Consider the following 21,579-nt stretch of genomic DNA (forward strand, 5'->3'; position numbering starts at 1 on the left):
TCTGTAAGAATGTGGAATCACTCTGCTTAAGCTGCGCAAAAGTGATTCTCAACCCCGTCATTCCGGCAACGATTGTTTCCTTCGGAGTGACATCACACAAGATCGCATGCACAGTGTTCCTGAGAAGAGTATGAACATCTTGAGGATGCCAAAGCATGTCTTCAATGGTGCCACATCGGTCTCGCACGGTTCCCGTTGTTCAAAAGTAAACTTTCCTTGTGTCTTCTCAGGATCCGACATTCATAACACCAATTGTAAATCAGATACATGATTAAACTTGCTGTGTGACATGACCGATTCAGCTTAAAACCTAGAGAGCCTAACAAACAAATCAATACAGGATGGGAATAGAAAAATAAGCATCTGGAACAGAAACAAATGAAAGATACGGAAGCCCTAATCATCCGGTTTTCTTGGACTTCAAACTCAAACTGATCCGGCAAAAGCTTAAGCATCACCACACATGGAGATGATGGTGCAAGGTCAGAAAGAAGGTCTGCACTTCCCATGTGACATCTTCTGATTCTCCAGGCAGCAGATTAGTATTCAATAGGACTTCCCCAAAGTCTTCAAACTGTCGCTCTTTAACTTCAAGCAGAGCAACAGCCAGCTTTCTTGACTGCCGAAACATCATCCTTCGAACCGACATTGATAGTTTGTCCCTTGGGAAGTGCCGCCGGATCGTCCCCAACATCAAGTGCTTTTCGACTCACCACGTGGTATATTTGTGTGAGTACTTCGGTGAATGCATTCTCTACATTCATAGACTCAAGGGCGGAAGTCTCCATGAAGTAAGTGCTCTCTCTTTCTGCAAAGGCCTTGGCGTCCTCCGTAGAAACGGCACGCAAGTGCCTCAGATCTGCTTTGTTTCCTACCAGCATTATCACGATATTAGAGTCAGTGTGGTCCCGCAGCTCCTTCAACCATCTTTCGACATTCTCAAAAGTGACATGTCTTGTAACATCATAAACAAGCAATGCACCAACCGCTCCTCTGTAGTAGGCGCTTGTGATTGCACGATATCTACATGATGAAGAAAAAAGAAAACTCAAGACTTCAAGAGAAACTGCCATGCGTGGTATTGAATGCTTAAAGTGAAACAAACAAATAGCTTGTAAGACTGCCAATTGCCTGGTATTGGTGCTCTCTTAGGAGGAACTTCATTTGCTACTAAACATTACATGTTGCAGTATATAAACAAAAAGAAAGTTGGTGATTCCATATTCTTTATAAAAAACTATCAGCCTAACCCACCACCATTATCTAAAGCATAGAAACTATCTATATACTTTTGATCCAATTGAAATAAGTTCAAATACATAACATGGCAGTGATAAGAAGTAGACCAATTATACATATAACCAGTAGATCCAGCGTGTCATTACCCATGTTCTTGATTCGAATTCATGCAGAAGCACACATGCGAAATTGTCTAAGAATACTCAAACTACAATGACATTCTACAATTCCGACATCCTTCGTGAAAGAGGCCTTAAAAGCTGATGACATAAATCATCCACTGTAAAAGACATGGCATCTCCCGTCATACACAGTAATGTCCACACAACATTAAACTTCGACTCTTATGGATCTTAAATATACAAACTCCGAAATCACGAAACTTAACTCATACATCAACTTAGAGTAAGCCCTGAAACCTCAATATCACTAGCGACTCTCATTTGCTCCCAGATCCGCACTCACCAAACCCAGTATACAACCGATGAATATTCAAAATCTGGCAAGCCCACAGAACCCAATCCAATCCTCAGAAGAAGATCAGAACTGTCTCAGATCTCAATTTAACACGACGCCACAACGTCCGATTCAAAATTCTGTTCAATAAACTGCTGCAGCTTGTCCCATTCGAGATCTCATTCCGAGCTGCTAAATTGCGAGACATCAACATGAACAGAACGAGGACGGGAAATACAAACCTCTCTTGCCCGGCGGTGTCCCAAATCTGGGCCTTGACGACCTTGTCATCGACGCGGATACTCCTGGTGGCGAACTCAACTCCGATGGTGGACTTGGACTCCAAGCTGAACTCGTTCCGCGTGAATCTGGACAGGAGGTTGGACTTGCCGACGCCGGAGTCGCCGATCAACACCACCTTGAACAAGTAGTCGTAGTCGTCGTCCGCTCTGTAGCCGCCCGCCATTGCTCCGAGCTTCCCTTCCCCGCGGATCGAAGCTCAAAAACGGAGACGGCCTTTGGGTTTTAGCGAGAGAATTTCGTCAGAGTTTCAGCTTCGATTGAATCAAATCGTGACGCTCGAAGAGGGGGAGAGAGAGTTAAAGCAATGGAGAAGACGACCAAAGCATGAAGTCATTTGCCAGCTCATATCAAACCAGGCCCAAACTCCTTCGATTCGTTGAATTGACGGGCTAGGCGGGCCGGGCTGAATCTTGTTCGTTCAGGCCCGTCTATTTTTCCCTGAGCCGATCGGGCCTGAGCGGCCGAGCGGGCTTAGTTTGTCGTGGAGAGGGAGAGGTAGTCAAGTGAGAATGGATGACAAAGACATCGACAACCTCTTTTTTGAGAAGGGTGTTTGAACATGTGGATCGAGAATACAAGGAGAGGGAACAAAAAGTTGGCTCGACTTTAGGGGATAAAAGACGAATACAATTTGACAACTTCCAAATAAAAGTGGTCACCTTGCTTGGATGCATGATTCCGAGGTGATTCTATAGTTTATTGGGTCCTTGTAATCATTCACCGTTGAATGAAAATGCAACAGCTGTCAAGTTCAGCAGATCTCAGCCTGAACAATTGTGATATTTTAATTTTTCAAATCCAACAGTGAAAAGCCCCGGAAACGCCATCCCTCCTAGGGACTACAGATTCACCCAATTCAAAAATCCCATTTGAAAATTTTCTTCTTTGGTGCTTATCTGTGTTTTGTTTGAAACTCTCGCTTGTTGCATTTCTTTTTCATGTTCGATGGACTCTCCCGAGATTTTCTATCTAGCAAAGGGTGGGCCGCTTGTATCACAAAAAATAGAGATGGAACCACACCATTCTGGAACACTTTTATAATGACCCGAGTGTACCGCAAAACACTACAATGGGCCGTCGTAATCAAATGTGAAAGAGCCGTAAAAAATTTAGTGGCATGATATTGAGAATTTCCCACAATTCCATGACATTGATTAGTTTTTTTTATAACATAATAATAACCGTAAGGGGATTAGTGCCTCCTTACTTTTACCGGTGCAACGATAAACCCTCACCCTCTCTCCCGGTCGTTACCCCGAAGCGACACCAAACCGCTCAAGTAACACGGTCGGGGTTTGTACGGTCTATTTTGTATTGGAAATTCTCATATCCATTGTTTGAAACTTGTGGTCCAAGAAGAGTGGTTCTACTCGATACCATGAAAAGATGGGTACATCGCTAAGATTGGGGTGACTCAAAATGCCTTGGGTTGCGAAAAAAACACCTTGAGGTGCTTCAACCATTTTGCCAAGGAAACTAATGAATCAATTTAACTAATTTAGTTCTAAAACACTATTGTATTGATACTAATTGAATCGTAAATCTTTTCAAGTTGGTGCCATTTGGATTCATTCGACCAATTTAGGTTGAAAATTCTTACCGTGAACGTTGACTATCTTAAGCGGCACAAATGACGTTAATATGGACATTTATTTTTTTGAATTTTTTGAATTCTTTTTTTTATTAATTTATATTCAAGGATAATATTGAATATTTTTCATATAGTTGAGGGATTAGTTCAAACAAGAATAAAAAAATTCAAAGACCATGTTGAATTTATTAAAACTTCAAAGGTGATATTGAATATTCAACTAAAAGTTTAATGATCACAAACATTTTTAGTGTCTCACGTTCCGTAGTAGGTCGTAATTCAATTTAATGACTATTTGTGCCGTTTTTCTTGGAAATCGATCCTGGTTGGATAGGTTTCAAGTCAAGAAGCACGCAGTGCGGGACCGGGGCCGGTCAATCCTAATCCAAAGCACGCCGACCGATGGCCGTGGAATCTAATCATTGTCAGCGCGCTCATGGCCTGCCTCGGCAACATCATTGTCGATGATTGAGCTATCGCTCTCTCTCTCTCTCTCTCCCTTTCTTCCTCGCATTCGCATCGCAGGAGAAACGAAACGCCGTAATCGAATTCCGCTAACATGTCGCGACAATACTCTCGCTTCGGTCGCTCCTCAATCCCAACACGTCTCCTCTGCGCTCCACCCGGTGTTCGTTCGGATCACCATGTCACGTCACTCCCCTAATCTCCCTCTCCCCGCCCGCCCACCCTCTTTCATCTCATTATTAATAGCGCTTCACGCTTCCCCGGGTCACCCGCCCAATGCTCGCTGCTTCGCAACTCCCTTCCAACTGCGGATTCCTCGACTCGGGTACCCTTCTTTGAGTTTTGCATCATGGCGCGTGTGGAGGGGGAGGAGGGTAGGGCGGGCTCCGACCGCGTCGAGTACCTCACCGGCTTCGGCAACCACTTCTCGTCGGAGGCGATCGCCGGCGCCCTCCCTCTTGGCCAGAACAGCCCCCTGGTTTGCCCCCACGGGCTCTACGCCGAGCAGATCTCCGGCACCTCCTTCACCTCTCCGCGCAAGCTCAATCTGCGCAGGTGATCACCGGAGCCTTGCTTGCATTTCGCTTCTTTCCTCTTCGCGCGAGTAGATTGAACCGCGCTATCGTCAAGCATTCGATTTGCCACTGCTGCGTTGCTTGGTTGACTGCGTCGGAACGATCGTTGACCTGTTTCTTGCCCTGGAAAAAATTCATTCTATACGTGTTGCTGCAGTTTGTTCTTCAGGTGTAGGTTGTGTGAATTCGACTTTGTTTGATATCATCTGGCGACTTTCGTTTCTGTGCTTGCTTCTTCTGGTCAACGCGTGCTCATTTGCACTGTACTTAAGTCGTTCCCGTCGCACTTTGAGAAATAAGTGCTCATCGCAAACACATTGATGTCGGTACATTCTTGTGGATTCATTCGCTTAATTGTTCGTGAAGCGACTGATTCTCTTTGCCATCGAGCAGCTGGTTGTATCGGATCAAACCATCGGTCACGCACGAACCATTTAAGCCCCGTGTTCCAGCACATGAGAAGCTTCTTAGCGAGTTCGACCAGTCCAATAGCTCCGCGACTCCGACTCAATTACGTTGGAAGCCTTTAGAAATTCCGGATGCACCGACTGATTTTGTCGATGGATTGATGACAATGTGCGGGGCTGGAAGCTCATTCCTTCGGCATGGATTCGCTGTTCACATGTGAGGGGCATCTTTTTTCTAGTTCTTTCTTTGAGCTCATTTGCTTGCTTTTTGTATGACCGATTCCTGCAAGTGGTTCCTATCTGTTTTTTCTTCCTTAATCATGTGATTCTGTTCATGTTATTGTGCTTTCTTTGATACTAAAGGGTTCAAGATTCTACTTTATGGAAACCCTGTTGCTAGAATCTGTGGGAGAGAGGAGCTTTCTCTGGTTTCATCGTCTCTTTGGGTGTGCTCAAATCATGACAACGGCTAGTTACGTACTCTTTTTTCAGTGTTGGTCCGCCACAGATTAGGACATTAACTCTGCATTATATGTTCAGTTGATAAAATCTGCATTTTCTGGAGTCCACGACTGATTATTTTTCCTCTTCTTCAACGGATGGAAGTGGATAAAATGGTGCTTATAGCTTGGAGAACGGCTGCAGTGCTAGTTTTAGCTTGGCATGCCCAATTACTTGTGTTTTCCTTCTTGTATTGGCTCCCATTAGAACTTCATTTTTCTTCACATTCAATTCCTAATGATAGGAGATTGTTTAACATGTTGTCTGCGCATATTCTGAACTGGCTTAACCTACTAGATCCAGCATGAAGTATATGTTCATTTCTGATAAGAAACTTGTTTTCCTTTTTAGGTACACTGCCAATAAATCAATGGACAACTGTGCATTCTGCAATGCTGATGGTGATTTTCTAATTGTTCCACAGAAAGGAAGTAAGTGCATTTAGGAATTTTGGATGTCATTTTCCTCCTTCCCGAGCCCTCGTACTTTCTACCTGCGCCACTGCTTGCCAAAATATGGAAGAAGTTTTCCTTGATAATTGCAATCCCTTGTTGAATGACGGTACTTGGCATCTATAGAGGTGCTCTGCAACACTAGAATCAATTTCAAAACTAACTCTCGAAACATACTCTTGAAATTCATTTACATTTTACACTTCATTTTAAGTGGGGGTCCAATGAGGAAGGAGATCTTACTCTTTGAACTATTGTAGGGTTGTGGATCACTACAGAATGTGGAAAATTATTGGTATCCCCTGGTGAAGCTGCTGTTTTACCTCAAGGATTTCGTTTTTCTGTGGACCTTCCAGATGGCCCATCTCGTGGCTATGTTGCTGAGATATTCGGCACGCATTTTCAACTTCCTGATTTGGGACCAATAGGTATCAGATATTCAATTAAGTTTTCATGTTAATTGATTGAAGTTGAATTATCAGTTGTCAAAGCTTCAAATGACAAAGATTTCTCCAGTTAGATGTTGAAATTACTACATAGGGAGAATCTGAGAAGATTTCTCCAGTTAGATGTTGAAATTACTACATAGAGAGAATCTGAGTTGTGTTTCTATTAGGTGCCAATGGTCTTGCAGATCCGCGACACTTTCTTGTACCCAAAGCTTGGTTTGAAGAGACGTCTTGTCCAGGGTACACTATAATACAAAAGTTTGGTGGCCAACTATTTACAGCAAAGCAGGATTTCTCTGCTTTCAACGTGGCTGCATGGCATGGAAATTATGTTCCTTATAAGGTGAATACTCTCATTGCTTCTGCTTTTGACTATGTGAATGAACTAAGGTGGCGTTTTTATATGAAGAAATTTGCAGATATTTTTTTCTCATGCTGTTAGTTGATTCTCTATGTCCAAGTTGGGATTATACATGAAATAAAAAATCAATCAGACTTCATCTTCAAATAGCTAATTAAAGTATCTTCCTGTGTTTCTTTGCAGTATGACCTGAGCAAGTTTTGTCCCTATAATACGGTGTTATTTGATCATAGCGATCCATCAATAAACACTGGTATGCAGAATTGGTCCTTATGCTTCTTATGCTTTTACAATTTGCTTTTCCTATTTATAGGTTTCTATGGGGTATGGGCTTGATCAATTCCTGGTTATCATAACGCAGTATTGACAGCACCAACTGATAAACCTGGAGTGGCATTATTGGATTTTGTCATATTCCCTCCTAGGTGGTTGGTTGCAGAACATACATTCAGACCTCCCTATTACCATCGTAATTGCATGAGTGAATTCATGGGCCTTGTCCATGGTGGATATGAGGTAATTTCTTCCTTGGTTGCATTGCTAACTTAAAGAATATATAAAACTCGGAGAAGCTCTATAGTCTAAACTTAATGAAGAGAAGGATTTTCATATTAAATAAAGCTTTGCGGTAGGGTTGAAGAGTTGTGTCCTTCCGTTTTCTTAGTGATGGAAGGGCGAATGAGGTGAGGAGCCGTTGTGGCAAGATTCTAAATCTGAAGCTAAAACCATTCAATTAACTTTGGCATTTTTCTTGACGTGATGGTTAAGATCTTTCATATAGGTTGTAATGTATTTGACTTGATTACTAATTCTCTTCAGGCAAAAGCTGACGGTTTTGTCCCAGGTGGTGCTAGCCTTCACAGCTGTATGACTCCACATGGTCCTGACACCAAGACTTTTGAGGTTAGCTATTGCATTCAGCTACACTGATTTTTTCCTGAAAGTAATGTCTTTTATCTCGTCTTCAACTGTTCAATGAGGATGACCAGAAAATGCATTTTGAAAGTAGAGTTTCATGTCATTGTTTGAGTGGTTTGGCAATGAGGAGTGTGGACTCAGAGGCTAGAAATTTGAATTACACTGAGACAGCTCTCAGGAACATGATATAGTGCTGAGTTTTCCCCAAGTTGGCATCTTACAGCTGCTTATTTATTTGCTAATTTTCTTTCCTATTGATAGGATAACGATAAAGGTAGTTTTCCTTAACTATTGCTTCTAAGTTGGGGAATGGGGTAGCTGGTGGTAAGCTCTCGAACAATCTGTAAGTAGATTAACTTCCATAGTTCACCCATTCTCGATCCTTTTGGCTGACAGGCAACCATCGCTCGAGGAAACGAGGCAGGACCCCATAGAATTACCGATACCATGGCGTTCATGTTCGAGTCGTGCCTAATCCCGCGAGTTTGCCATTGGGCACTCGATTCTCCCTCCGTGGATCCTGATTATTACAAGTGCTGGATCGGACTCAGGTCCCACTTTGAAGGGATGAAGATTGAAGGCCACGATACACACAACGGACATGCAGACGTCTAGCTCCTGCCGTTGTGGTTTTGTATGAGAATGGTCTGAACAGGACGGTAAAGGGACACAGAATTGACCTACCTCCATGTAGATAACAGATATAGAATGATCGTACATAGTAAGCGTCTGGCATATGTGAGACAAAACTTGCCGTGGTTCTGTTGTCGCTCTTTTTGAGGTGATGACATGTAATCTAGTCTGCTACCTCATTGCGTGTAGTGTACCAGATTGTGATTACAAACGTGGGCACGTAAGGTTTGCAATGGATTGAATGTTGCTTATTCCTCCTTGTAATGTTTCTTGTTCGTTCTTTATAAAAGAAACAGAATGTTGCTTGTTCCTACTTTGGTAATTAGAGACTTTGCTCAACGAGGGATATAGACATAAAAACTCAATCCTAGATCAGAGTTTACTTTGCTTTTGGATTAAATTTGTTTGCTTAAAGAAAAGGTGTGATCAATAAATTTCATGAAATCCATAATCGAGGGTGGTTTTCAAAGATAGGCTGGATTAATTACATTCTTGAATTGTAGACACCATGAACGTGGTATGTCACACCAACATGGGATTGGGTCCACCAATTAGTCTTATAAAACTCCAAACACCGGCTCTCATCACACCTTCCGGGAAAGCCGTTCCTATTCAGAATCTCAACCAAAAGGGAGGCTAACCCAATCGCTGATGCATGACCCTGTCATCATCAATCAGCACGGGTCTTCGGTCTCTGCCATGTGTTAACATCCTCCGTATGGGCAAAAGAGTAACCTTACGTACAGACTGAGGACGACATGGGCGCAGTATGCAAAGTGAAAAAAGAATGAAGACGACATGGATCAACCCGAAACATGCACGGTCAGACAGCTGATCGTCCGACAAACCAACCTAAATTTCAAAAGTCCGCAAGACACCCATTCCTTAATTTAATAGATGTCTTTAGCCAACTGCGAACATGGTGGCACCAAACCCATTAAAAAGATAGTATCTTGACTCGATCAGTCCTCGTGCTGATGGACCCCATTAGTCTTGCGCGACTGTTAACTGAACTGTTGTTGGCCAAGCTATTTCAAGGTTGAAACAGACAGCTTTGATCTTCCCCTCCTCAAGTATCTAACTCTTATTTCCAATTCATCTACACACAGCTTATGCATGACTCTGCATATGATGTTCATCCGGAGCATCTTCACTCTTGTCGCGATTCTTGCAGTAATCTCGACGATCGACAGCCGGTCTCTGCCGGGTGATTCTTCGCCGCTAATTTCAGATGGCGTTGATCGTGGCCGTGATCAGCATGGTGAACCATCTAAATTGCTTCTTCTCAGAGGAACAGCGGTTGTGTTGGACGATGAGGTTGAAGTTTGTGAGCAGATGTATGGATTCTTGCCATGCTCGTACAGCACAGCAGGTCACCTGTTCTTGATATTGGTCTATGAGTATCTGCTGTTTCACGGGGAGTCCTACGTTGCTTCCGGGAGCCAGCAGATATTTAAGGTGCTTGGTCCCGGAATATTTGGTGCCTCTGCATTCCATGTGCTTAGTGCTCTACCAGAGGCCTTAATACTTCTAGGTATGCATCTCCATAATCTTTTTCTGCAAAACCTTTCAATCTGCTCTGTTCACTGTCGTCTTCTTTTTCCTAGGTGGCCGAGTTTGTGCTTTAGGCAATTGCTTTAGTAAGAAGCAAAAGATGGACTCTGACAGCTAATAATTCTTGAAAGTTCACTGTAAATTGAAGAAGCGTGGGTAAAATTGAACTTTGGAGTCAGAATCCGAGAGGAACAAGATATTAGTGTCAAGTAAATGGAATTAAATGAAAAATTGCTGCTCGTAGGCAATTTTTGTGTGGATGCACGTTTCTCGATCATCAAAAGCTAGCTTTGGAAATAATCGAGTTAGAGCTGTAGCTACGAGTGCTAAAGATGGTCTAATGAGAGGAATGGAAGTGATTGACACAGGAGCTCCTCTAAGTGTTCCAGTCGGCGGAGCGACTCTATGCCGAATTTTCAACGTGCTTGGAGAGCCTGTTGATGGTTTAGGACCTGTAGATACTCGTACAGCATCTCCTTTCAAATTGTCATGGCAGGGCCATCATGTATGACTCTTGACTATTGGTAGTATTGAGATTTCTCTTGGCTCATTCGATTTCCAAATGTCACTTGGCAACTTGAATACCACGCAATGGGAACCTTATCATCTTCTGTCAATTCTGAATGATAATGTATCCCAGTTGCTCTTTCAGGAAATCAGATTCACCTATTCAGATTTGAACTTACTTTTATCACGTGTAAACATTATTGATGAAGAATGCTTCCGAAACCATGAGTAACGTGAAATCAGCGGTTCAGGAAAGGAGGAAGCTCAAAAAGAAAAGCTCGAGTAAAAGATGAGAAAGAGTTTTAAGTTTGGGAAGAGAAATAGTAATGCTGGGATTTTCATGGGACAGTGGACCTTTCATTATTCATGAGTTGGACATTTGCAAAAAATTGTATTGTTAAATTCTTTTCAATCGAGTATGCTGATTGCACATTGCAGTTACTCTCCCTTTCCTGATAACCTCCAGTCACTCTCTCCAATCATTTCTGCAGTTGAAGTTTGATCATTCTGATTCACTGAAGAGATGACTGCTGAAAAGAAGGGCTATAATATCGAATTACATCTCACAATGTATCTTCACTTTATCATTTTTCCCTCTTTTTTCCAGCATCTGGACTTCTAAACAGCAAAGAGGTGGCGCAGGAATATGTCGTGACTGGTGTTGGCTTGCTGGCCGGATCCTCGATCCTGCTTCTGACATTGCTATGGGGAACTTGCGTCCTCCTTGGTAGCAGAGATTTCTGTGATGGAATGGAGCGCAACACTTCAAGTTCAAGCAACTATTCAGGGAAGAAGTTCTTATCTTCCTTGAAAGGTAGTATTTCCAGATTTTCATTGAGCATTTACTTCATCATGTCAAAGTTGAAGGGAGTATATTGTCGTAATATACTTGGATATAAGGTTCTGTACGTAGTTCAAGTTAAATTCAAGAATCACAGAGTGAAGTCTATTTTGAGGAAAATTTTCAAGACACGAATCTTACTTGGTTCTGTTTCTAATACTGCTGTAGCAAATTTCCATGCTATCTTGTTGCAGGCATTTTCTCATTCGTATGCACATTCTTCAACTTGATTCGTCTGCTTTCAAGTCATGTTGTTCTTCCTAACTTTCCTCTAAATTCTTTGTAATTCTTAATACCTAGAATGGATGACCTTAATACATAATTTTGTGCTGATACACTAATGGCCGAAAGGAATAGCTCGACGAGCAAAAGAGAGAGGAAATCAGCATTGTTATCTGAAACTTAGAGGGAATATGATTAAACTTTCTTATTTGAGATCACAGGCTCCGGTATCATCACTGATTTGAAGACTAGCTACACTGCCAGGATAATGGTATTCTCAGCAATACCATTCATCATGATACAAATCCCGGATATATTCTTGATTTATTCAGCTCAACGCATTGTGATCCTGTGTGCTCTTGCTGTTTCAGTTGGGTTGCTGCTCTTATACTTCTTCTATCAGGTAACTTATGCATGCCATATGTTTTCGTACATTGCTGAGCTAGCATGAAGCCTTGACCACGTCATGAACTTTGAGGCTTCTGTAACTTCAGTAGCGATACTGAGCCTAGTGGTCAAAACTAGATGTACAGAGATGAGGCACAAAGTTTAGCTTTATGTTCATATGTCATGATATTTAGGATCGTCATGAAAGCAATAACTAATGGGTTCAAGCAGTTTAAATATCCTAGGGCGCATTTCCTTTGGCTACTTGTTGCAGATATTTGAGCCATGGATTCAAAAGAGAAGACTCGAGTATGTGAAACACGAGCAGCTAGTACTTCGAATCATACAACATATGCAACGTCACGCACTAGAAAGACTTGTCACAGAGGATGGAGCGCCAAACATACAGGCTCTCAGGAGGCTAGTCTTCATTCTACGATGTCACTTCAACTGATATGAGCAAGATGGTGTCGTTCTAATTTGTACTAAAGGGTTTGCAAACTGCAGGCTATTTGAAGAAATCGATCATGATGGGGATGATGCTATATCGCCATCCGAATTAAAAGAGTTGTTGCTAGAAATCAAGTTCAAACACGAGCATGTGGACAAAGATAAAGCGGTAGATGATGTTATAAAGGAATTTGACATTGACAGTGACCAAAGGATAAGCAAAGACAAATTCGTCACTGGATTCACGAAATGGCTCGAGGAGGCAAAGATTACGATGGACAAGCAAACTCACTCAAAAAGGTCTTTTAAGGACTTGTATCAGGTAATTTTGCAGTTGAGGGGATTGAATTCTGCAAGTTAAATTACCATCTATGATGAATGTGCAGTTAAACTATTCAGACGTATTTTCCAGCTCTTTCAACCTTTTATTCAGAAGAAGGAAGAACGTAAACTGAAAAAGAAAATAGTTGAAGAAATTCTTGCGCATGTGCATACCGATCCTGTCGAAAACCTATTCACAGAAAATGGCACACCTGATCTACCTGCTATTAGAAGGTTACGTTCTGTTAATTACTTTCCCATTAGTACCTTATTGAGAGAACAAATTAGCTAGTTATTCTCTTATAAATTTATGACTGTCTGCATTTTGGTTCCAGATTGTTTGAGCAGATTGATCGCAATGGAGACAACAGCATATCACAATCTGAGCTGAAGGAACTCCTGATGGGCATCAAGTTTGGTGACATACCTTTTGACGTGGACGAAGTAGTTTTAAAGGTCATTGAGGTCTTCGACAGAAGCGGAAACCGCCAGATAAATGAGGAGGAATTTGTTACTGGATTGGCTAGTTTGCTCGATACTTCAGTTAAAGGCGATGAGAGCCAAGCGCCTAAATTAAATACCAGTCAAGACGATTTCTATCAAGTAAGGCCATTTCAAACTCGGCTTTTTCACACGCAATGTCAAATGCTACCATAGTTCTTTTCACATGTCTGATATTGTGACATGATTATGCAAGCGAACTTGGGAAGAAACCGACAAATTGGTGGACGAAGATAATGGAAAAGGAGATGTCGAGAAGTCGTCGTGGATTTGGGTCAAGTCTATATCATTGTTGTTGCTCGGAGTTATCATAGTATCGGTCCTTGCAGAACCTCTCATCTCTAGTGTGCAGAGTTTTTCGACATCAGCGGGCATACCGTCTTTCTTCGTCTCATTCATATTGGTTCCTCTGGCCACAAACGCAAGAGGAGCTACTGCAGCAATCAAAGCCTGCAGACATAAGAAGGCGCGAACCACTTCTCTAACATTTTCCGAGGTCTGTCCAACTAATTCTATAAATTGAAGGAAATTCTTTATGATGTAGGTGTAGAAAGCTAGCACCTTCTCAATTTCCTCAAGTTTCGCTCGTCTGTTGGTATGACCCCCTCAATTTTCATTGTAGTGTTAGACTGGGCAGTACAATTTGATGTTTCTTCTCATTGTTGAAACAGAATGCGTATAACTTAGTATCTTCTAGATAAGTGACCCTGGATCGTCAAATTGATTCAGACCAGTTTCTTAAAGAGGACTAGTGGTTAACATGTTTTTTCGGTTTTGCCTTTGTGGTAATGCAGATCTATGGAGATGTGTTCATGAGCAACATGCTCGGCTTCTGCGTCCTCTTGTCGCTGGTATATGCCCGCAACTTGACATGGGAATTCTCTGCTGAAGTTCTTGTGGTGCTAATCGTGTGTGGTGTGGTGGGTCTGATTGCAAGTTTCAGGTCAACCTTCCCAGTTTGGACATCAATCTTGGCTTACTTCTTGTACCCTCTGTCTCTTCTCTTGGTCTATGTTCTTGATGATGTCCTGAATTATTCCTAGGAATGCACACATACTGCTTGAGAATTCTATGCTGCCAATTTTGGTTATATGAGTGCATTCCGGATTTGATAACTGAAGGCGTAATAATACTTTCGGAGCCCGGATTCGTGCCTGGATGGTCCCTCGGACACTTAAGTTAAGAGTCAAAAGACTGCAGAAAGCCAAAATAGCGAGAGGATTTTCTCAGTCATCCTTCCTTACCCGGTCTTTGGTCTTGCTCTCTATCTATAAGCACTCGACCTATCCGAGGTCGGCTCGCCGATGTCCTTGGTTCCAGGCCGACTTCTTGGTTGCCGACATTTATGGTTGGCTGGCGGGTGCCTTCATTCGCTAACGATCAAATAAGGGATCTTTCCGGGTTAATAGGCTTCTCGTTTGCGGGTAACTGTATTTCAATTTTTATTTCAAAATATTTAATCCATCATTTTCCAATGGTCTGTAGATAGTTTCTGCCAAATCAAATAACCGGATCACTTAAACTAAATCATCTTTCATCTTAGTTAGATAGATTTGATTTTACTGAATAGCTACAGCATTTGGCTATATCATTTAGATAAAAATCATGTCTTTATCTGTTATTAAGATTTGAATTTAACAAGCCACATGAGGCAAAGTTCAGTGCAACATGGTCGGATTCTGGTCAAAGTATGGTCTCGTTTGGTTCAACATTCCAAATGAGCATTGAAGTTCTAAAGTTCCTTGGCCAAATGTAAATAGTGTTTGGTTCATTTTTTAGCTCACTTTGGGGAGATGCAATTGTATCTCAAATGCTCTCTAAAGTCCTTTAGCGAAATACAACTAATTTTTTTATTATTTTAATTTTGTCACCGCCACTGCCGCCCATCGCCATCGCCCATTCGCCGCCGGTGCCGCCGGTCGTCGCCGCCGCCGCTTTTTTTTCAAAAAAAAAAAATATTTTACAAAGTTCATTTTTTACCAAACAACGTTTACGTCAAAGTTACTTTTCAAATGTGTTTTTAAAATACACTTTACCAAAGACTACTTGCATTTTAAAAAGGCCTTTAGCCCAAAGGTATTTACATTTTCTCAAAGTTCCTTGGCCAAATGCTGAACCAAAAAAAAAAAAAAATTACAGAGAAATCTTAACGAATTGGGTGATTAAAATCAAATTCGGTGATCATGGAAAGAATTTATCTTGACGAACTCGAATCACTTGAAGTTTTTGTTCATTAATTTAGATGGAGCAAGAATGCGATGTTTTGATATCAATGGAGCATTTCTCGTCTACAAAGCATCATTGAACACACCTTAAAGTAGGAATTTGAGATCGGTCAATTCAATTTTAAATCTTTCGGTTGTGCTAATATATATCCAAAGACCTATTGTGGGGCGGCTAATACAGTCCTAGATCTTTTAAACGTGTCAATTTAATTCTAAATCTTTGGAGAATTTGTCAATTTAGTACTAAATATTTTAACAATTTGCCCCTATAATCCTTCCGAGTAATTCTGCTCGAAAATCGTTGAAGGACTTTATTGACAAATCCTTAAAAAGCTTAGGACAGATAAATTATAAAAAAAAATTATGATTAAACTAAAATAATTAAAAGGTTTAGGGACGGAATTAGTTGCCCTACACCACTTTATGACAAACATCCTTAAAAGGCGCTCCTTTTTATATTAGGACTAGGAAGCGGTTGAGAGAGCGAGGATGAGGAGTTGCTGAAATGATGCCAAGGATGGGGCAATCCCTCTGCTCTGCCTCCGCTTGTTCGACCACCATCTGGTAATCTCACTCTCACTCCTGTCTTTGCATCGGCTCTTCTTCTTCCTCGCAATGTCGGTTCGTCTCCCTCCCGTCATTTTCGCACCTCGCCCTCCACTTCTGGGCTGAAAGTTTTGGAATCTGTGATGAACCTATGCAAAAATGGCGGCTTGGCCAAGGCAGACGATGCTTTGCATTATTTCAAGGTTATGATTCGGCTGAACCCTTTGCCTTCGACTCCCTGTTTCGTCCAACTCTTGGGAGCTGCAGTGAGGATGAAGCATTATGCTACCGCCATCCACGTGATCGAGCTAATGGATTCCTTGGGGCTATCTCGCAACGTTTGCGTTCTCAATATTCTGATAAATTGCCTGTGCCACTTGAAAAGGTCTGATCTTGGATTCTCCGTTTTGACCAAAATGTTCAAGCTTAGGCTTGAACCGAGTGTGGTGACCTTGAACACCTTGTTCAACGGGCTCTGTCAAGAGGGTCAGATCGAACGAGCCTTGACCTTGGTGGAAGAAATGTGGGGCGCAGGGGTTGAGGCTGACGTCTTTACATGTGGTGTCATCGTGAAGGGATTGTGTAGAGCCAGTAATACTTTGACAGCCGTTCGGTTCATGAGGAACATGGAAGAAAGGGGTTGCGAGCTGAATGCGGTCATGTGCAGCACGATCATCGATAGTTATTGCAGGGAAGGACTGCTGGCGGAGGCATTTGGCTTCTTGGACTGTATGAGTCACCAGGGAATTCTGCCAGATATAAGGAATTATGGTACCTTGATTCATGGCTTAGGCTGCATAGGTGATTGGAAACAAGCAAAGGCCTTGTTAGAGAAGATGATTGATGATGGGATCCATCCAGATGTTATCACTTATAACTCCTTCATCCTCAGTCTATGCCGCTGTGGCCAGTGGGAAGAGGCTCAAGTCCAGTTGAGTGAGATGTTGCGGGGAGGAACAAGGCCAGATTATCAAACCTTCACTATTATCTTGGATGCACTCTGCAAACGCGGCATGACTGATAAAGCGAAGTTCTTATTGGATACGATGATCGAGATGGATATTGAGCCGGATGTAGTTACTTACAACTCATTGATCTATGGCTATTGCCTTCAAAATCAAATGGATGATGCTGCAAGTACATTTTATTTGATGACTGCAAGGAAATGCAATCCTGATGTCGTGATCTACACCACATTGATAAATGGGTATTTTGCGGTGAAAAGAGTCGATAAGGCGATGAGTCACCTTCGGGAAATGTTGCAGAAAGGATTAGTCCCCAGCATTTCCACCTATAGTTGTCTCATGGATGGGTTTTTCCTTGCTGGAAACCCCTTGGTTGCACATCAGCTGTTTTACAAAATGCTGGCTTGCAATCATATAGATAAACAAACTTATTCCGTCATGTTAAATGGTCTTTGTAAGTATCGGCAAGTCGACAAGGCAATGACATTGTTTCAACAAATGGAAGATGGCATGGGAGATGTTGATATCGTCCATTGCACCATCCTTATTAACGGCTTGTGTGAGGCAGAAAAACTTGGACCTGCAATGAACCTCTTCAATTCGTTGGATGCCAAAGGGCTGCGACCTGATGTCGTGACATTCGGTGCCATCATAAAAGGACTATGTAAAGCTGGCCAAATACGTGAAGCTTGTGAGCTATTTCATAATATGAAAGAGAAGGGATGTCCTCCAGATGGTGTCGTGTATAACATTATTATCCGAGCACTCCTTGAAGATGGTGACAAAGCAAGGGCAATGCTTGTTCTAGGAGAGATGATTGAGAAAGGCTTCTCAGCAGATGCATCCATGGCCAAAATATTGGATGCATCTGCTAACAGCACATTCAAATCCAAAAAATCTGCACTGGGTACATAAGCTTTCGTATATTACTATTGTTTGCACATTGTAAGTAGCCAACTTTTATCTCAAGATAATTTCTGGTCGGGAACTTTATGTACATTACATTTAACTTCAAGATGAACCCAGTCGTCCCCCTCCATTAATTTTATTGTCGCAATGGTGTAGCCGCCAGCTGGTGACATGAAAGTGAAAGATTAAGGAAATTTGGTTAGTTGAAATGCAAGGGGACAAATTCGATGAAGTTATAAAGGAATTTGACATTGACGGTGAACTAAGGATAAGCAAAGATGAATTTGTCGCTGGATTCACGAAATGGCTCGAGGAGGCAAAGATTGCGATTGGCAAGCGAACTCACTCAAAAAACTCTTTTAAGGACTCGTATCAGGTAATTTTGCAGTTGAGGGGATTGAATTCTGCAAGTTAAATTACCATTTATGATGAATGTGCAGTTAACCTATTCAGACGTTTTTTCCAGTTCTTTCAGCCTTTTATTCAGAAGAAGGAATAACGCAAACTGAAAAAAAAATAGTCGAAGAAATTCTTGTGCATGTACGTACCTAGTCCATTGAAACCCAATTCACAGAAAATGGCACACCTGATCTACCTGCTATTAGAAGGTTAGGCTCTATTAATTACTTTCCGATGTGCTAGTAGTAGTACCTTATTGAGAGGACAAATTAGTTAGTTATTCTCTTATGTATTTATGACTATCTGCATTTTGGTTTCAGATTATTCAATCAGATTGATCGCATTGGAGACAACATCATATCACAGTCTGAGCTGAAGGAACTAATGATGGGCATCAAGTTTGGTGACATACCTTTCGACGTGGATGAAGTAATTTTAAAGGTCACTGAGGTCTTTGACAGAAGTGGAAACCGCCTGATAAATGAGGAGGAATTCGTTACCGGATTGGCTAGTTTGCTCGATACTTCAGGTGAAGGCGACAAGAGCCAAGCGCCTAAATTAAACACCAGTCAATACAATTTCTACCAAGTAAGGCTATTTCAAACTCGGCTTTTTCACACGCAATGTCAAATGCTACCACAGTTCTTTTCACATGTCTGATATTGTGACATGATTATGCAAGCGAACTTGGGAAGAAACCGACAAATTGGTGGACGAAGATAACGGAAAAGGAGATGTCGAGAAGTCGTCGTGGATTTGGGTCAAGTCTATATCATTGTTGTTGCTCCGAGTTATCATAGTATCGGTCCTTGCATAACCTCTCATCTCTAGTGTGCAGAGTTTTTCAAAATGAGCAGGCATACCGTCTTCCTTTGTCTCATTCATATTGGTTCCTCTAGCCACAAATGCAAGAGGAGCTATCGCGGCAATCAAAGCCGCCAGACATAAGAAGGCACGAACCTCTTCTCTAACATTTTCCGAGGTCTATCCAACTAATTCTATAAATTGAAGGAAATTCTTTATGATGTAGGTGTAGAAAGCTAGCACCTTCTCAATGTCCCCTCAATTTTTATTATACTGTGAGATTGGACAGTGCTACTTGATGTTTCTTCGCATCGTCGAAACAGAATGTTTACAACTTAGTATCTTCAATATTGATTCAGACCAGTTTCTTAGATAGGACAAGTTGTTAACATGTATTTCCGTTTTGCATTTGTGGCAATGCAGATCTATGGAGAGGTGTTCATGAGCAACATGCTCGGCTTCTGCATCCTCTTGTCGCTGATATACGCCCGCAACTTGACATGGGAATTCTCTGCTGAAGTTCTTGCGGTGCTAATCGTGTGTGGTGTGGTGGGTGTGATTGCAAGGTTCAGGTCAACCTTCCCAGTTTTGGACATCAATCTTGGCTTACTTGTTGTACCGTCTGTCTCTCCTCTTGGTCTATGTTCTTGGTGATGTCGTGAATTATTCCTAGGACTGTACACATACTGCTTGAGAATTCTATGCTGCCAATTTTGGTTAATTTAGCACGTTCCGGATTTGATCATTGAAGGTGTAATAATACGTTTGGAGTCCGGAGTTGTGCCTGGATGGTCCCTCGGACACTTGAGTTAGAGTGACAAGACTGTGGAAAGCCAAAATAGGGAGTGAATTATCACAAGGCATTCTTACTTGCTGGGTCTTTGGTCTTGCTCTCTATCTATAAGCACTTGACCTCATAATATGTGAGGTAATACGGGAGTCGGAACTTCTTGACCTATCCGAGGTCGGCTCGCCGATGTTCTTGGTTGCTGGCCGTCGGGTGCCTTCATTCGCTAACGATCAAATTAGGCCTCTTTCCGGGTAATAGGCTTCACGATTGTGGGCTTTGGGCATTTTTTTTCATGGGCTTTTGTCTTGGGCCTGGCCGATATAAGCCCAATAGCCATAAGACCACTTGACGATCATTATAAAATGCGCGACTCTATTCAAAGTACTTAACAAAATTGGAGGGCAAATACATATCTAGACTTAAATTCGACATGGACCGGATCAACCACAAACGTTGGTCACGTAAGCCCCATGCGAGCCCCATGTAACCCGATAGCCGTGATTGCACCCGATCCGTCTAGACTCTTATCAGGTCTTTTGTTGATTCTCGAGTGCATGCCGATTTTCGTTTTTTTACTATTATTTGTGTGATAAAGTCTTTTTTTTATATTTTATAACTGAGGTATCCGAGCCAGTTTGCACATACCTCGACTATTTCTGAGGAGAGATTAGCACAACAACCCACCACCATGGCCCTTCAATTAAATCGCAAGTACTTATTTGGGAAATCGAACCTGAAACCAATGCGCCTAAACACAATCTCAAGTGCGTTATAACCAACTGAGCCACCCATGATGTTACATTAAGCGAAAAAATGTATCTCGAGGGCCAAGTGATTAGTAAGATGTGGGTCTACTAAACAGCATGCGATGATAACGGATGATTCAATGACAGTGTTATGCAGTCCAGAGACGGAGCAATTTTGGCCTCTTCTCAATTATGTCTCTTTGCAATTTTCTAGGAACTTATCGAACACCTGCGTCTTTCAATCACCAATAATTCATATTTATGACTTTACCAAATAGGAAGATAGGACGATATCGGTCAATTTTTAAATTTTATCAGCCAAATCGAGGTGTCTCCTTGTCGAGTCAAAGTAGTAACGACGACCACTTTGCGAAAGTGTTGCTCGTCGCCAACGGGTTCACGAGTTAATTACATATCTGCTTGGTCTTTGATAATGCAATTGATGTGATATCAGAAAGCCATAGCAAAATAGCCCAACAACACGCTGAGAAAACGGGTTCACGAGTTATTACATATAATTTGCTAACCATGGCCTCTAAGGTCATGATTTGGCAATGGTAGTGTATTGGGGAGAGATTTTCTGTAATTTCTCTTGTATGACATCCTGTAATTTCTCTTAAGCTAGACAACAAAGTTGCCAAAGGGCACTACTATAGCCACGAGTTCAACACATCTCTGATAGACAACAAAATATGCGAGCAGATTTCCAGCGGTTCAACTTATATCAAACCTACGACCTCTCTCTCAAACTGACATCTACCAACAAGGTCGGAATCTACTTGTGATTTCAAGAGTCGTTATAGATAGTGGACAACCTCGTCCTGCAATTACTTCTCGTTCTTACCATATTCTCAGTTTTCCTTGGAATTGAGGACACCCCACCCCCACCCGCTTGATGAAATTCCAGAAAGCATCTGATTTGGAATGGTTTCCTTAAATTTCACACCTTTCTGTTTGTACTGATACCATATACTCTTTAACTCTTTCTGAATTAATCTATATATCCGTGTTAATTCTGGACTCCTCACGGACGAGTGACCCTCCAGGTTTCTCCTACATCTA

At 41.9% G+C, this 21,579-nt stretch overlaps 3 protein-coding genes across 7 annotated transcripts; 2 read left to right on the forward strand and 1 right to left on the reverse strand.

The window, feature by feature from the left end:
- Positions 1-197: 197 nt before the first annotated feature.
- Positions 198-2,294, reverse strand: LOC115755042 (ras-related protein RABA1f). The gene is made up of 2 exons (XM_030694291.2): positions 1,938-2,294; positions 198-1,023 (listed from the first exon to the last, which is right to left on the reverse strand). Exons 1-2 carry the CDS (start codon positions 2,159-2,161, stop codon positions 591-593), a joined length of 657 nt encoding a protein of 218 aa, XP_030550151.1. The 5' UTR covers positions 2,162-2,294; the 3' UTR covers positions 198-590.
- Positions 2,295-4,303: 2,009 nt separating this feature from the next.
- On the forward strand, positions 4,304-8,672 carry LOC115755084 (homogentisate 1,2-dioxygenase). The gene is made up of 10 exons (XM_048274160.1): positions 4,304-4,609; positions 5,023-5,253; positions 5,889-5,968; positions 6,250-6,417; positions 6,606-6,781; positions 6,983-7,052; positions 7,161-7,315; positions 7,619-7,702; positions 8,114-8,360; positions 8,397-8,672. Exons 1-9 carry the CDS (start codon positions 4,404-4,406, stop codon positions 8,330-8,332), a joined length of 1,389 nt encoding a protein of 462 aa, XP_048130117.1. The 5' UTR covers positions 4,304-4,403; the 3' UTR covers positions 8,333-8,360; positions 8,397-8,672.
- Positions 8,673-9,298: 626 nt separating this feature from the next.
- On the forward strand, positions 9,299-19,920 carry LOC115755060 (sodium/calcium exchanger NCL2-like). Of its 5 annotated transcripts, none has more exons than XM_048274144.1 (9): positions 9,299-9,884; positions 11,019-11,225; positions 11,696-11,877; positions 12,136-12,281; positions 12,369-12,633; positions 12,724-12,866; positions 12,968-13,235; positions 13,330-13,629; positions 19,405-19,920. In XM_048274144.1, exons 1-9 carry the CDS (start codon positions 9,467-9,469, stop codon positions 19,633-19,635), a joined length of 2,160 nt encoding a protein of 719 aa, XP_048130101.1. In that variant the 5' UTR covers positions 9,299-9,466; the 3' UTR covers positions 19,636-19,920. The 5 variants fall into 5 exon arrangements, with proteins under 5 accessions (XP_048130101.1, XP_048130104.1, XP_048130102.1 ...); XM_048274147.1 differs by having other exon boundaries at positions 9,302-9,884; positions 13,330-13,635; positions 19,412-19,562; XM_048274143.1 differs by lacking the exon at positions 19,405-19,920 and adding an exon at positions 13,928-14,223 and having other exon boundaries at positions 9,318-9,884.
- The last annotated feature ends 1,659 nt before the right edge of the window (positions 19,921-21,579 follow it).

The sequence above is a fragment of the Rhodamnia argentea genome, chromosome 2, assembly GCF_020921035.1.
Source record: "Rhodamnia argentea isolate NSW1041297 chromosome 2, ASM2092103v1, whole genome shotgun sequence".
Lineage (NCBI taxonomy): Eukaryota > Viridiplantae > Streptophyta > Magnoliopsida > Myrtales > Myrtaceae > Rhodamnia > Rhodamnia argentea.